This window comes from Stegodyphus dumicola, chromosome 6, assembly GCF_044657685.1.
Source record: "Stegodyphus dumicola isolate Sdum_Otavi_A_Nest chromosome 6, ASM4465768v1".
Classification (NCBI taxonomy): Eukaryota; Metazoa; Arthropoda; class Arachnida; order Araneae; family Eresidae; genus Stegodyphus; species Stegodyphus dumicola.
In genome coordinates, this window is record NC_140773.1 from 71590959 (window position 1) to 71607320 (window position 16362).

The window sequence follows — 16362 nt, forward strand, 5'->3', positions numbered from 1 at the left end:
ACTTCTTAATACCAAGATTAACACGCTTGTTGACAAAATTTCTCAGTTCAAGATGTATCGCGTGATAGACTGTGCCAGTAAAGAGCAAGATCATATTATTTTTCCTTTCTTCAAATAAAGAGAACCAGCTACATCTAGTCTGATCACTTCGAACAAAAGAGCATCTCTAACACGATCTTCAGGAAAAGGTGCTAGAATAGTTTCTATACTCTTTGTATTGAATCTTCTAAAGCAAACACATTTTATCAGAACTCTACGTACTATTTTTATTCCTCTCACAATCCAGAATTTCTACTGAATACTGGTTATTACGAATAACACACCAGCATGGGATAATCGTAAATAACAGATGAAATAAGTCATGATCTGATGGCAATACAACTGAACAGCGAAAATCAACAAAATCAACAAAGATGCAAAGGTATCTAACTTTGTTAAAATAGTACATTTTTCATTTTATCAAATGTTAGCTTAAGATATATGTACACTGCGCAAAAAATAATTAAATTCTTTGCCAATTACTTTTATCTGCAAGATCCTGCATATTTTCTTTTCTGTAATTTCTATTTCAGGGATAGTGATTTCTCCTGATTGTTTGGAATCTAGTTTTCTGCAATAATTGATAAATCTAGATATCCAAAGTGTTATTCTTAACATGCCATGGGAAAATGAATATTTCTGATAAAGAATTTCTACCTTTTGCATATTTAGTATAATGTTTAATTTCTTTCTTTCTTTCTTTCTTTCTTTTTTTTTTTTTTTTTTTTTTTTTTTTTTTGGTTCCTGAAATCCCAATTTTCATGCCCGGTATTTCCCTTTGTTTAGGCCATTCATCCATCGATAATTTCAAAAATGGTCGTCCCTCCTCTCCGTGAGACATGGTTAGGTCATTTGCATTGCAACCACGAGAGGTATTCCGGATTTGCATTAAAAATTTTGAAATTAAATTTACAGGGCTTTCTAAATTCTCTTTCTAATATATATTTTTTATTTTAGGTACCAAAAAACATATCTTTTTTTTTCATCTAATACATTGATTTTGCAATTATACCGTTTATCTGCGCTACCCAGTTTTATTCTATAACGTTTATGTTTTCCAGAAACTTCTATGCCACTGAAAAGTTCGGGTGTTACATTTTGTTAACTTAAGCTTCTTAATTCTAACCTCTGTGCCGCATACCTGGTTATGTAAGAGTTTTGACTTTTGGTGTCGATTAATCCTCGAATAAATCTGTTATTCCCTCTTCCATATACGCGAACAACTAAAGTTTGCGAATTTACTGCTGAACATCCTGCTAATTTGAAAGTACTTTATTTTCTATATCTTTTTTAACTTTCGAAACCTCGACAGGGGGATTTTGTTTTACACATGATAGCTGCATGTTGTTTTCGCAAATTAAGCAAGTTGTTTTTGCTTTACAATCTCGCGTTAAATGATGAGATTTTAAACATTTATAGCAAGCAACTTTCTTTCCCAAAATGTTACTTTCTCATGTAACGATAAATCGGAAACAAAACTACAGTCATAATTCTTGTGGAACTGACAACAAAATACAGTCATAATTCTTGTGGAATTGATTGCAAAATACAGTCATAATTCTTGTGGAACTGATTGCAAAATACAGTCATAATTCTTGTGGAACTGATTGCATAAATCTTCGGTTTATTATGGCTATTTGGGAGACCAGATGTGTTTTTCTTTCGGGGGGAAGAAGAAGATAGTCGCCGATCGGGGATTTTTTCCTGTTGAGAAATCGTTGACCTTGTGCGTTCGCGAGATGACAGTTACGTGTGTAAAAATTACGATAAATATTTTCTCCTGTAATCGGTGCTGATATTTTGCATTCTGTTAAATTAAAGTGTCAACACTGAAGGCAGTAATTTCAGAATTATTGGGCAAAGCAAAGCGCTGTAAGATTCCATTACAATATCCAGTGCTTCGAGCCATCTAATCTGTATATATATTTTATCATAAAAATTAAGAAATCCTTTTATATCATTCGCATTTTTTAATGGTTCAACATTCAGCAAATTATTCATATGAGCATTAATAAGAATATTCTTCCTTCTTATAACGATCATGTAAGATTAGATCTGCTGAATTGTAATGTTTTGGCGATGAAGGAAATCCTTGAAAGCAACTGGCAGCAGTTTTTACTACATATGCTTTCAGGTAACTAAATTTGTCTACCTTGTTCAAGGATTTGTTACTATGGCTTGAGGACTCAAACTGTTCTAAAACTTAAGCCATTGACTACTGTCTCCATAAAATATGGGAATCGGAAGTTTTGGTATTTTAATATTTGGTGTATCGTTTACATTTTGCTGAGGGTTGGTTGTAATTAAGTCACAATCTTGAACCGCAGCTGCTGAAATATTTGTATTCAAGTCATTATTCAACTCTTTAATACGTTTCTTAAGCCTAAATTTTCATTTATCTTCTGGCGACATTCTTCTGTAATTTCGTATTCATTTTCCAAAATCATCTGCACTCAAAACTGGTTCAGGTTCAGCATCGGTATTAGAAAGTGTTTCGGTTTTAACACTAAACTTTCTTAACAGTTCTTCAAGCTCAGTAGCACGAACATCTGATTTATCTAATTCACTTTCGATTTTTTAAAATAGTTTTTTAATGGCAGTTCGTAAGATCTTTCTCTTTTATAATTCATCTATTTTTTTCTTCTGACATTTTCTTCTTAGACTTCAGTACATATACAGAATATAATTTTCAAGAATCAGAAATAAACTTTCACTTAGAAAGCAAAATTATTATTCCTCTGAAATTTCAAGAACAAAAATTAAATCTTCAAATTTAATACTCAGAGATCGAATTTAGTTTATTAGAACTTTCAAAAACCTTGAGTCTCTGTTCGGGTGCCATGAAATGCCGTATTAAGATTTTATTACAAAAAGCAACATAACATTCACTTTCCTCATGCATCTTCGTTGTTCGTAACACTAGGTGCTCCAATAACCGTTTCTTCATTAATAAGAAGCAAACTCGTCTTTGTATATATTTTATTCAAAGGAAAAACTAAATTACACTATTTACAAGACTTTAAGGCAGCCATCCTTTATAATTAAATTTTATCTGCTTTTCCTAAGGCAGAGGATTTTGTCTTGACTCTACTCGCTGCGCGTTAGAATCCAGTTTCGTTCTCAGATCTCACTCAGAGAAAGAAAAGGGAAGATCGCCCGCCATCTAGTGGTAAGAATGGGACATCCTGTGATGTACAACCAGCAACGGGCATTTGGAAATATAATGATCTGGATCTCCTACTTTCCCGAATGACTTAGTTGAACTGAGTCATATGGTCAGGCCCCTGGGCGGTTGCCCTATCCTTAAAAGAACTACATCAGCAGAACATAAATAGAATTATGGCTAACATAATTGTCCTTAAGAGGGAGATTCCTTTTGCAAAAATGTGCCATGTTCAGTTAAGTTTAATTCAGGAAGAAAATAGTACTCCCATTATCTTTCTTTGCTTGCGGCTTGATCATTCATGCGGCAATTTGCACTTGCGGCTGATGCTCTGAAATTACATTCTGTAATTTTGGCATATAGAATGGGAGAAATATTGGCAGTTGCGACGTCTTGTAGCATCGATGAATTCGATAACCGAATGCGTTTTCCAGTTTAAGTAAATATGCTCCTTCATACATAAGGGGAAAGCTGCGTGAGAATATTTGTCATCCATCTAACACAGCTTCTTGTTTTCCTCAAAAGTTTGAAATAAGGGCAAATCTCTTTCGATGATATTCTAAACTGATCTGATATATCTTCGATCAGCTTTTCTGGTGGAAGAATTTTTGAGACATTAGTTATGCTAATTTTTGGGATCCGTTTGCTTTGAGAACTTAATATATAAATGTTGTGCTTTTGCACTTATTTAAAACTAAATATTAGTAGACTTAGGAATAATTATCAAAATTTGCTTTAATGATTTTTCAAAATGCACAGGATTGCGCACGAAAGGTCAGACATTCCACAAAATTTTCAATATAATATACTGAATTTTGAAAATACGTATTTATTTGCTTTTATTCATGTAAAATCTCGTAAATGTCAGGAAACCACAGCACTGGATTCGCATTTCCGCAACCTGCAAACATTAGTCTGCAAGATGACAGACAATGGCCAGATGAACGTTAAACAGAAAGACGTTTTCATGCAGGCTTTGGTTCAAGATAGTCTGCTTGCAAACTGACCATTCACAGACTGTCAGCAAGTGAGCACCGCTGGCTTGTGTGCTGGAAGAAGAATCGACGGGGCACATCGAGTAACCTCACACCTGAAAAAGGCTTCACGTTACTTAGTAGCTCAGTAAAAGACGGAAGCCACCCCAAAAGCTCTAAATGGGCTCTAATCTAAATGCTATTCATGATTTCCTGAGTAAGACGCTTCATGTGCTTGTAAATTTTGCATCGGTTCCTTAACATTACGAAAGGGGGAAACAGTAGTTCTTGCATAAGCCGGATATTAATACAAATGAATTCTTTTTACAGGATTTTTTAAGGATAATTTATTCGCAAAGAAGCCCGCAAATGTAGCTAAACCCAAGATTCTTATCGTGCATTTGAGCCGTACAGTCTCGGAAAACGTGTGCTGGAGAGCATGACAAATGCAAACGTTATCCTGCAAATGGTTGTGAAACAAAATGGTGGACACTTTGAATGCATTGTACAATTAACTCAAATGCCATTCTCTAACAGTTAATTATGCATTCAATTTGTAATATTTTGATGATAAACAAATATGCAATAAACAAAACAAAGGTATGACATTTTGTGCACTTATCTGCGTTTCTATTAATATTACTGTCAATAATACACCTATTTCTTCAATATTTCAGGAAGTTTTGACTGAAACATCAGAAATACTGGGTAAAGCAGTGAGACTCAAGATATCCAACGTAATCTTTCTTCTGCCAAGGAGCTGGGACATATCTAAATTGGTAAACCTGACAGTCGGAAAGGCAACTCCAGAAAATACTGTTTTTCCGCCAGATATCTTAATAGACAACGTTTCTAATAGCGCTTTTGGAAACTATCCTTTCGCTCTGCAGTACGGTGGGTGTATGGTACCTGGACGTCAAATTTCAATTCAAGAAAATTTCCTAACTAATGAAGAAGATTTTCCAAAAGGTGTTATTTCGCTCTTCTTACATACTTACTTTTTTATTTTCTTCTTCTTTTATGCAAGTTTACTCTTTCTATGCAATTATTTCAAAGAAATATGTAGGTATTTTATGTCAGAACTTTGAGAGAAATACACAAGAACTTCAAATCTTGAAACTTTGATTATTCAAGATTTTCGATCAAGAGGAAGGTCGTAAACTTCTAGACCGTAAAATTAATTAATATTAACTTTCTTTATAGATCGAATTTATCTAACTCAAGATATTTAGTTAATGAAAATATTTTATAGTATGATCTCTTCATTTATTTGCCTATAAGCAGAAGTCAGATAACCGCCTTAACCTCTAATTTTGAAGGCCGCCTTATCCCAAATATTTTTTGGAATTTTTTAATGTGAAACAATTTTCATTCCTGCATTTTTCTTTATCATTAGCCACCTCTACAGTTAAGGGTATAAGAATGCTAAAAACAATAAGTAAGATAGACTAGAACCAGCAAACAATTCTAAAAAAATTCATCTCTCCTGTCTGAAAAAGAGCTCTGGAGGGCATTGTTTTAACTGATAAAAAAAATCACTCTAACATGCAGTCGCCCTTTTTACTTCCTTGTACGAAGTAAAAAGGAAGTATTGCAATCGCGAAAAGTTTCAGGCAGCATATTTCAACGAAAATATCCATTTTGACCGCTATCGAATGCAATTCAACGATGTTTTTGATTGATATCTGTACGTAAGGACTGAATAAAATACTCTTTTCCTTCAAAAAAAATTATAAAACTGCTTTAAAATTAATTCTGAAGAGAATTTTTCGTGGCGTCTGTACGAACGTATGTACGTACGTTCGTGCGTACGTACGTATCTCGCAATTTTTTAGAACTCAAATTTAGAACTCGTAATTATTTTTAGAACTCGTAAATTTTTTAGAACTCAAAAACGAGTAGCCTCAGAACGTTGAAATTTTGTATATAGGACTGCTATAACATGTAGATGTGCACCTCGTATTTTGGTTGCAATCGGCCGCTCCGAACGTATATAAATATATTTATATATATATATCCACTCTATTACCCGGCTCAGTGATCTCAGTTTCTTTACTCTTATATGTTTGTAAATTGTACATTTTTTTCTTTAAAAATGATTGAAATATATTGTTTTTATATTCCGGTTAAGGATTTTATGCTTTTAGTAAATCTGTGTGCAATATTTTTAGAATTATCAGCAATTTTAAAGTTGTTTAATTGCCGCTTAGCCTGTTTTAATGGCGGCCATTGATGTTTACATTTGAAACAGGAGCCTAGTGGATTTGTTGCCAATATAGAGAAACTTAGCTTCGCAACAACAAAGACATTTACGCATTCATTTATTATTGCCAATTAAACCATGCTTAATTCTTTCTGGAATTTTTTCGAGGAAATAAGCGTTTGAGGTTTACTTCGTAATTTTTAATATAGATATTTTGAGGTTTTATGTATTTTTGCCTTCTCGCGAAGTAAGAACTGAATTAATTAAATGAGAAATACTCAATCGTCTTTAAAAAACTGTTTCTTTTTAGTCCAAAGGGATTTGAATCCCGAAGGACTATTAGTTTCGTTTTGGCATTTTGCGTCGGACTCATAAATGTCGGTTCACTTTTCAAACTGTTGCCACAAAATGTTAGAGTCCTGCATTATATTTGAAGAAATTAAATAATGAAAAATCTGCATAAATGTATGTATATTTCTCGTATTGTGATAAAACAACGGTACATAGAGTCATCGAATTTTGAATAACGTAATCCTCCAACGAATATGAGCATGTGGAAGACCAAATTTGAAATTTGAAATTTGTTTTATGATCGATTTCCTATTTTTTAAAACTTTGACGAATTTTTGATTAACAAACTCAAGGACTTCAAAGCGAGCAATGGCAACGTTGTGCAGAAAAAACATTTTTATCTCCAGCGCGTGAGTCTCTGTATCGGAAATTCTAAAGATATGCTCGTTTTAAAACTATTTTGCGATACTGCTGTTGCACTGGATCTTATGGTTTAAGTGCGAGGAACATGATATTTAATAAAGAAAGGTAACACACAAAATGTTAAAAAACGCCCCTTTGGACGTAATTTAAAATCTGAAACATTTCAGATTTTGTCTTTTTTTTTTTTTTTTTATTTGCTTAATTTCTTTTATACATCGTTCTAGCTTTATTATAGTATTTGAATAGAACATGTGGCAACGATTAGATAATTCTTTAAATGATATACATTTTGTGCATTCTGAGTTATAATATGAATGAAATATAATACTGTTAAGTAAACCTAGCGCCAGAGTGTCGCTATGGTAAACAAAGTGAATTTTAAAGAATGGCATTTATTCTATTGTGGTTTATGCGCTGTCGGCGAAGTAGGTTTAATTCAATCTAATAAGTTTAAATAAAATGCAAGAAAAAATGCGTATAATTTAATATTCCCTACAAGGAAGTCATGTGGTGTACACATCAGATTTTTTTATTGTAAAATGCAGGTAGCATTTAAAAAGTACTTTAAATGAAACTAACTTCACAAATGCAATCAAAATTGAAATTTAGCCGGAGGCTACCGAAACTCATCTCTTTTAGTTCTTAATTTTTGAGCAAAATTGTAATTCTAGCTGGAGGTCCGAATAAAATGAATTCGGTTTTTTGTTGTATAGCTGATTCGCAACATTACCAGGAAATTTATCATTATTATTAATTTAAATTATCAATGCTTTTGTATATTTCTTTTATTTTTATATAATTTCTATTTTATTTTATTTTGTAATGCTTTCATTTATTACGTTATTTGCTTATATTTAACTTTAGCTCATTTTTATTTTAATTAATTGAATTATTTGCTTTAATGATTATTATTTTACTTACTTATTTTTGTTCACCCTTATAAAGAATGACTTTTTACAAGGCTCGGACACTTCTTATTTCAGAAATTAAACTTTAAATGTAGTATATGTATTTTTATCTGGATTTAAATGAAGCTGAAATGCTACACAATTTAATGATATAAATTATTTAATATTTAAAAAAATTAAATATTTGTACAGTTTAGAATCTTAAAATTAAAAATTAAATTACTAAAATTAAGTATTGATTTATTAAACTAATCATATTAATATTTTCGATCCAATCACACAATTAATTGAAATAGCATCACATATTTTGGTGCTTAAAAAAATATTACCCATATGCAAATAAAACAGTTCATTAACCTTTATTTTCATTTTCAAGTACATTTCGCATCATAAACGCAGATTTTAGCAGCCTGCCTTAGAAATATGTTATCAGATTCTGCATTTGGTGGATTGAATTTTCACATTCTGTTTTCATTTGATAACCACCTCTGAAATTCTGTGTTTGACTGGACAGAAGAAACTGCTTTTTGAGGATTTTATTTGAACCAACAGAATTAGTTTCACAGCCACTTCTTATTTCTCGAGGTTTTTCTCTCCTCAAAGCAAATCTTTTCAGAGCAGCTAACAATAAGTCGCTGACAATATCTAAATGGATGCTCTTTGTACGCAGCAAATGAAAATATAGATGTTAGCATTTAATCTGTCTTATTTCTCTTCCCCTTTTCATCTTCTGAGCAAACAGACGGGCATAATCGACGTCGACCTCTAAGAAAGTTTCACTTGAATTCACTGTACTTGCAGGTAGTTCTCCCAACTGGTAGATGTTGCTGTTATATTGCGCAGCATTTTATGTATTTCCAGTTCCATTTTTACTTCTTTGCACAAAGTAAAGAAAGTATTGTAATCACGAAAAATTCCGGGTACCATATTTCAACGAAAATATCCATTTTGATAGCTCTCGAATGCAATTTAACGATGTTTTTGAGTAACATCTGTACGTAAGGACAGAATAAAGGATTCTTTTTCCCAAAACGAATTATAAAACTGATTGAGAATGGATTCAGAAGATATTTTTTCGTGGCGTCTGTACGTACGTATGTATGTACCTCGCATAACTTTGAAACTGTGTATGTGGGACTGCTATAACATGTAGATGTGCTTCTCCCGTTTCGGTTGCAATCGGCCGCACCAAAAGTGTATGAATATATGTATACACACATATATATATACATCCACTCTGTTTCTTTATTCTTATATGTTTGTAAATTGTGCATTTTTTGCTTTAAAAATGATTGAATTATGTTGTTCTTGATTTCCGGTTTAGGTTTCTATATCTTTACTTAACTAGCATGTCATATTTGTATAATTATCAACAATTTAAAAGTTTTTTAAGTGTGGCTAAGCCTAATTTTTTTTTTTTTTTTTTTTTTTTTTTACCATAGCAGCCATATTTGTTTACATTTTAAACTTAGCAGAATAGTGGATTTGTTGTCAGTCCAGAGAAACTAAACTTCGCAACAACAAAATAACGTTCTTTATTATGCGAATTAAATTATGCCTAACTCATTCTGGAATTATTATTTAAGTTATTAAATTATCCGATATATTGACTCAGCGTCCAGAACAAATGAAGTCAGTTTGTACACCTTCAGTGTCTTTTTCCCGACTGAGATTCAAGGTAAACTTTCAGTTTTGGGCAACGAAACATTTGCCTTCTTGCTGGCCGAATTGCTTGTTTTTGCGTAGAAACTCTAATTTTAATTGTAAAAGTTGCTCTTCAAATCGTTTTAACTGTATTTATGTTTTATATTTTTCTATAGTTTTTAATTTTTAATAAAAATATTTTGAGGTTTTATGTATTTTTGCCTTGTCGCGAAGTGAGAACTGAATTAATTGAAAGAGAAATATATCTCTAATGAATTTCGAAGAAATAGTTTAAATGAAATGCAGGAAGAATGCGTATAATTTAATATTTTGTACAAGGAAGTCATGTGGTGTACACATTCAGATTTTTAATTTCATTCTTTGCCTTATTAACCAGTATTTTTATTTGTTTATATTAATAGCAACTGTAATCCGCCTTTGTAGATGTTTCTCGTGATAAAGCAGTATTATTGATTTCGTAAAGTAATTATTCTTTGGTAATATGATAGGACGCTTGTTTTCTCTGGAGATTACTCCTTTCTTAACCTATCTGCTACTCTTAAAATTTCGTTCTCATCTAGCACTGGATTAACTGAGAGAATTTTGCTTTTAGTTTTAATTGGTTGTCCAGCTTTTTTCAAAGAATTCGTTAAACTGAACATTTATTATAATAAATTTTGAAGCTTTCGTTAACTCATAGGGAGTTGGCACTTTAGATTTCTTTTTGCAAGCCAATTTACAATTGTTTACGAAACGCAAAACGTATGCCATTAATCCCAGAACCTTGTTTAAATTGCTATGCAGTTTAATATTTATTAATGGTTCAGTAGATTCCACACCTGTTTCAAAGGAATATACTTTTGCTTTTCACTAATGTTTAGCAAGTCGAGTCCAGTATTTATTTTGGTTATGTGACGAGGGATATCTGCCTCTGAAACCCAAAGCGGTCCGAAAAACCAAACACTATCATTAATCAGAGCTTCAGCGATCATTAGCGGGGTTGTCTTTCCCATTGCAGAAGTATCAAACTGTTTAAATTAGTTTTTTTCTTGATCTCTAGCACGTGATTTCAAACAATTTTTTCCCACTCGTTGACTTTATTTAGTGGATGCAAATTTGAGAATCAGTTCAGTAAAATATGTTGCCTTTGTCCAACATAAGAAATATCGATTGGAAATACGAACTTTAATCTTACAGAAATTAACGTTCCCAGTATTTCAAGCCTAGGAAGTTTTGCCTTATTTAATGGAGCTAAATGAGATTTTGACATTATGAAACTTGCTTTACACTTGTCTTATTTCTCAACTCTAAAAAATGCCACGGCGCCATAAAACTTGGGGCTGCCATCTGAAAATATGTTTTCACACATGACTGAAGTATTGTCCGGAAATTAAAAAAAAAAAAATTTCAGCTTCCTTCAACTATTCTGGAAGTATGAAATTAATATCAATGGCAATACTTTCATCCCACAGCATGCTTCTTCGTACATAGTTTGCATTAAGAGTTTAATTCGAACTTTAAAGGAATTCACGATCTCTTAAGAGATCAAATAGCATACTTCATACAGCTAAAATGATGCGTTTAGTTATCTTAAAATTTTGTAATCTCTCAAATTGAGAGACATCTATTTTCAAATTGTCATTGACATTGTTCCAGATAAGACCTAAAACTGTCAACGCTATCATAGAATCTTCAGATGTCTCATCACATTCAACTTTGTTGAGTTTCCGTAACTCATTCAGTTCGGGAAAGTTTGAAACCCATCTACGCAAATTCATGCTGGCCTCGCTAAGAATGACGGTCATATTTTTACTTAAATTTAAAGCTTTTACTACTTTGTCTATCCCCAAAATAAAATCGGCCACATAAAGCTCCTTTAACATGCTGCATGCCTCTTTATAGGCTTCTTCATAACTTTTCTAATGCAGTCTTATTGTAGCTGTAAATAAATGAGGCGAGCACTTGACCTCGAAGGGGTTCACTTATCCACAAATTAAAATCCATTAAAAATTTCCATCTTCCTTAGCTCTATAAATGCGCGCTGAATATCGGCACAAAATGCGATTGAATGTACCCTGAATTTTATGATTATCTTCAGTAAGTCGGGATTTAACCCTTTCGCCGTCCTCTTCTGTCCGCGAAAATCCCCCCCCCCCAGCGGCCGTCTGTTTTTCGTAGCACGTAATGTTGTTTTCTCTGTACATCATAACTTCCCATACATAACTTTCGTAGGGGATGAATGGCAATGAATATTAAGTAAAATTATAAGGAAATAAAGCATAATGGAAAAATGATAATATCTCTGCTTATTTCTAACAGCAGGATAATTTGATAACATCTGATCCAGGCGGTCCACTCCTCCCATTTTGTTGTTGTAATCTTTTACAATTATTTTTTTTACAGTTCTTTTCCAACATCAATCATCGAGTTATGATGGATTGTACTCATCAAGCGTATATCCTTCTTGTCTTTCCAATTCCCAACCTCATTTTTTCTCTTTTTCTGCTGAGTAGACGTTGAAGCCATCTCTCACTGTATGTTAAATGGCGCGAATATTCATATAACCCGGGGCAAGTTCAATTAGAAATAGAATGCCTGATTAGGCTCCCCTCTAGGAAGTATAATGTAGAAGAACGCTTGAGCTGCGTTACGGCCGCCCTGCGGAAGTTTCACTTGAACGCGCTAGATGCGTTACGGACAACGAAGAGGTTAAAGTAAGTCCGCTTTAATAATTAAGAGATAAATTTCTTTTATCTTTAGAAAAACGTCAGAAACTGTTCTGACTTTTATAAAATCCTTTTGCTTGGCACTTCCGTGTGATGTGAGGCACGTAGTACCCTGTTTTCACATTTTCATTTAAACACGTATCTGCTTGTTCAGCTATACCATCTCTCAAATTTTCCTTAATAATCTCACTGTATTTTAGATGCAGTTATCTGTTTTTCTGAAACTTATTATTTAAACTTAGAAAACGCTGTTTCGCAATTTCATAATTATTATTTAAACCTTCAATACCCTCTTTTCACAATAAACCAACTTCATACCTTTTATTCTCCCAGGTCATGTTTCGATCAAGCGACTCTAAATTTTCTTTTATCTGATCGAGATATTTCTTTGATCGAACTTATCCCAGTTGCCTCTAGTTCCCATAATATTTTAAATCTTTCGTAATCTAAGCCCTCATTTACAACGGTTATATGATTAACTTGTACCTCCTTACAATTTGATTCTTCATCTTTTCCTTGAATCACGAAACAGATAGCGCTTATTGTTGCGACTAATGTTTTGCAAATTTATACGTTTTGTTTCCCTGAAATTTTCCAAAATAATCCAAACCTATTAATGTTTGAATTTCATTACAAGTACCGAATTTGTTAAATCTACTACCTTATCAAATGTAACTTTTCGAAGACTTTGAGAGGGAATTTCAGCTTGTTCCAATGTTATATAATCGATGACTATTGCATTAATTTTTATCCTCTTATTGGATTGTTTACATTCTGCAATACAATTTCTACAATATCATACAAACGTTCTTGTGTGTATTTATGCATACAAATATGAAAATATAAATTGCTCCCTTTTTAATCTCTTTCAACTCCATCTCTCTAAAGTTGGATGGCTTCGTTGACGCCTGAATCACGTACCGCAAAATACCTTATTGCTCTACAACATCTTACTGTCACCGAAAAAGTCTGTAAAAGAACGAGAGGCTTAATTTTGTCATTTTCACTACTTTTGGAATGAAACAGAAGCTTGAGAGATTGGCGTCTGTTTTGTCTGGTCAGGGGAATAAGTCTTCAAATTCTTCATTGCCGCGTCACATATTAACGAGTTATGCAATCCCTGGTAATCCAAACTTCGCACTTTTCATCATAAAAAGCGCAGAAACGCCTTGGATGTCTTTTCGAAAGGCAAATAAAACATGAACGAGCCATTAATATTTTTTCGTGGGTCTTTACAAGTCAAGTGGGCAATCCTGATTCATGTAACAAGACAATACACGATAAATGTAGATATTTTTATCTCCTTCCTTATCAGAATAGAAAAGTTTCGATCTTTGTTAAAATGATATGTTTGCGAGTATTTAGACGGATTTTCACTCTGAGTAGTTAAAAATTGAAACACCTGGCTTATGCGTAGAGTAACCTTTTAAAACACACAGGAAATTTATATTGAAAACTTTTATGCGAATTTTTGTATCGAAATTATGACTCATTTACATCAAACGTTTTAGAATGCTTAACATTAACTTCACGACATTCTACTTCTGTTTTTTAAGAATTTTAGTAATTCATTAAAATCAAAATTTTTTTTATCGATTATTTTACACAAAATTGTAAAGTTACGTCCTCGGGTATTAACTTTAATAAAATAGGAGATAACAAATGTCCATAAGAACCGCTAGTAGCATTCAAAAATTTTGGTTTCCTTATTTGTATTTCTATATCGTGATAAAACCGTGATTCTGGAACATTTTATGGGTTCTAAATTCAGCAATATATTCATTTTCGCATTAATTGGCACGTCATTTTCTGCCGAAACGATTTAGTATACCGACAGCTTCCGTACAGTTTTCACTAGTAAACAATGATTTACTAATAGCATTTAAAACTAAACCTTCCCAAAGCAATTTTAAATAACAAAGCTTATCAATTGAGCTGAAAATTTCGTTTTGGGGTATGGAATTCTAAAACTGATTCCAGAATTCAAGCCAAGAACAAGGATCACCACAATATTTAGTAATCCTTAAATTTCGGCAGTTTTTAAAGTATTCCTTTCAGAAGTTTTCAATTACGCAGATACATTTTCCTCACTGGAATTTTTAGATTCAGTTTTACACGCGTGTTTCCTTATTTTATTCCTGTATTTCCATCTCAGAATCATATTGTTTCAAAAACTGCGATTTTTGAAATAGTATTTCAAGTAAAGTTTGATTTGTCGATTCAGCCTCTTCTAATAATGCAGATTATATTTTACTGTTCAATTTAGAAGTAACGGTACACGTAACCGTACGCAATTTCTTCGTCTTATACATAGCCTCTTTTAACGTTAAATTTTAATCAATTATAATAATTTTTTTATTCAACAATTCAACTAAAAAAATTAAAAGGAGCCTAAATAAAATTGTTTTCTGTTAAAATCCGACTCTTTTCAGTTTCAAGGAACTCGGTTTTCTTCGGGCCATAGTTTACGGTCTTATTAATCACGTCCAGCGCTCGCCAAAAAACGTTGGCGGGTGCGAAGCTGCCTGTTGAACTGTCAAATGGAGATGAATCCAATTTCTTCTACTCTACTGCATTTATTTACATCAAAATTTACAATTTTTCTGCCACCTGGCCAGATGCATATTCTAGCTTTCAGATTTTATGCTACCCGGCAGATACATTCCATTAATTAATGTGCAGCCTTTTGCAAAAAAATAGAAGCACCAAGAAGGACTTTTGCTATCGTGACGGAATTTGGTATGCAAAAACATCTTGATCGAACATGCAAATGATCAAAGTTTCAAGGTAAATGAACAGGAATTGCGATATTGCGAATAGCGCGCATTTCTAGGGCGCAATTCGCAAAGTATAAAACCAGTAACAGAGGCGGAAAAGTTACTTTTTTTTTTTTTTTTTTTTTTTTTTTTGTTGTTGTTGTTGTTGCTGCCCATTGTAATTCCTTAAAGAAGCAACTAAAGATGCCATTACGGCGGTATCGAACTAAACGACTTCGAACGTGGTCGCATTGTAGGGTTGCGTGAAGCTGGGTGGTCTTACTGAGCAATAGGCCGCCACCTGCAGCGTACAGACACTGCTGTGCAAAGGTGTTGGCAGCAATGGTTGCCACAAGGAAATTGCCGACGAAATGAAGGCTCTGGAAGGCCAAGGAGCACATATGCGAGGCAAGATAGGATGATTGTTCGTCAGGCCGGAACCGCCCCAACGGTATCATTGTCGACTATTCAACGCACTACAGACACGTCTACACATCCCATGGTACCGTCGGCCATCTCACGGGGCTTTTCTGAGGCGGGGTTACGCTCACAGAGGCCTTTAAGATGTTTGCCTTTGACCCCATAACATCGGCGGAGACGTCTGGAGTGGTGTCGCAGTCGATCATCCTGACTACTATCAGACTGGCATCGTATAGTGTTCAGCGATGAATCCCGCTCCCATTTCACTCTTGAAGCAGATGACCATCGTGTTCGTGTCTGGAGAAAACGGGGCCAGCGGTCCCTCTCAGCCTTTGTTTTACAGAGGCATACAGCTATAAGCCCTGGTGTGATAATATGGGGCGCTAGTTCTTATGGCAGCAGGTCATCTTTAGTCATCCTCCGTACATATTTAACAGCTCAACGATATGTTAATACCATCCTGCGGCCGGTTGCATTATTCTTCGTGTCATGTCATCCTGGGATCATTTCCAACAAGATAATGCCAGACCAAATACCGCTCGCATATCTCTGGACTGTCTCCGTGCGGTTGATACTCTTCCTTGGCCAGCAAAGTCACCAGACCTTTCACTAATCGAGCATGTCTGGGACATGGTAGGTCGCCAGATTCCGGCACGAAAAAATATCGCAGATTTGGAGCGGCAACTGATGAATGCCTGGCAGAATGTGTCGCAGGATGACATTAGGAACCTCTACCACTACTTACCTCGACGAATTCAAGCATGCCTCCAGGGGCGGTTCGACCAACTACTAATTTGAACACTTAGTGGGTAATT

The 16362-nt window shown here is 33.9% G+C and overlaps 1 protein-coding gene across 2 annotated transcripts in view; it reads left to right on the plus strand.

The window, feature by feature from the left end:
- Positions 1 to 16362, plus strand: part of LOC118196556 (calcium-activated chloride channel regulator 1-like) — a 120759-nt gene that overhangs the window by 11172 nt on the left and 93225 nt on the right. For both annotated transcript variants that reach the window (XM_035368018.2, XM_035368019.2), the window contains exon 2: positions 4854 to 5145. In XM_035368018.2, coding sequence (XP_035223909.2) covers positions 4854 to 5145 — 292 coding nt within the window. The remainder of the gene's footprint in view (positions 1 to 4853; positions 5146 to 16362) is intronic.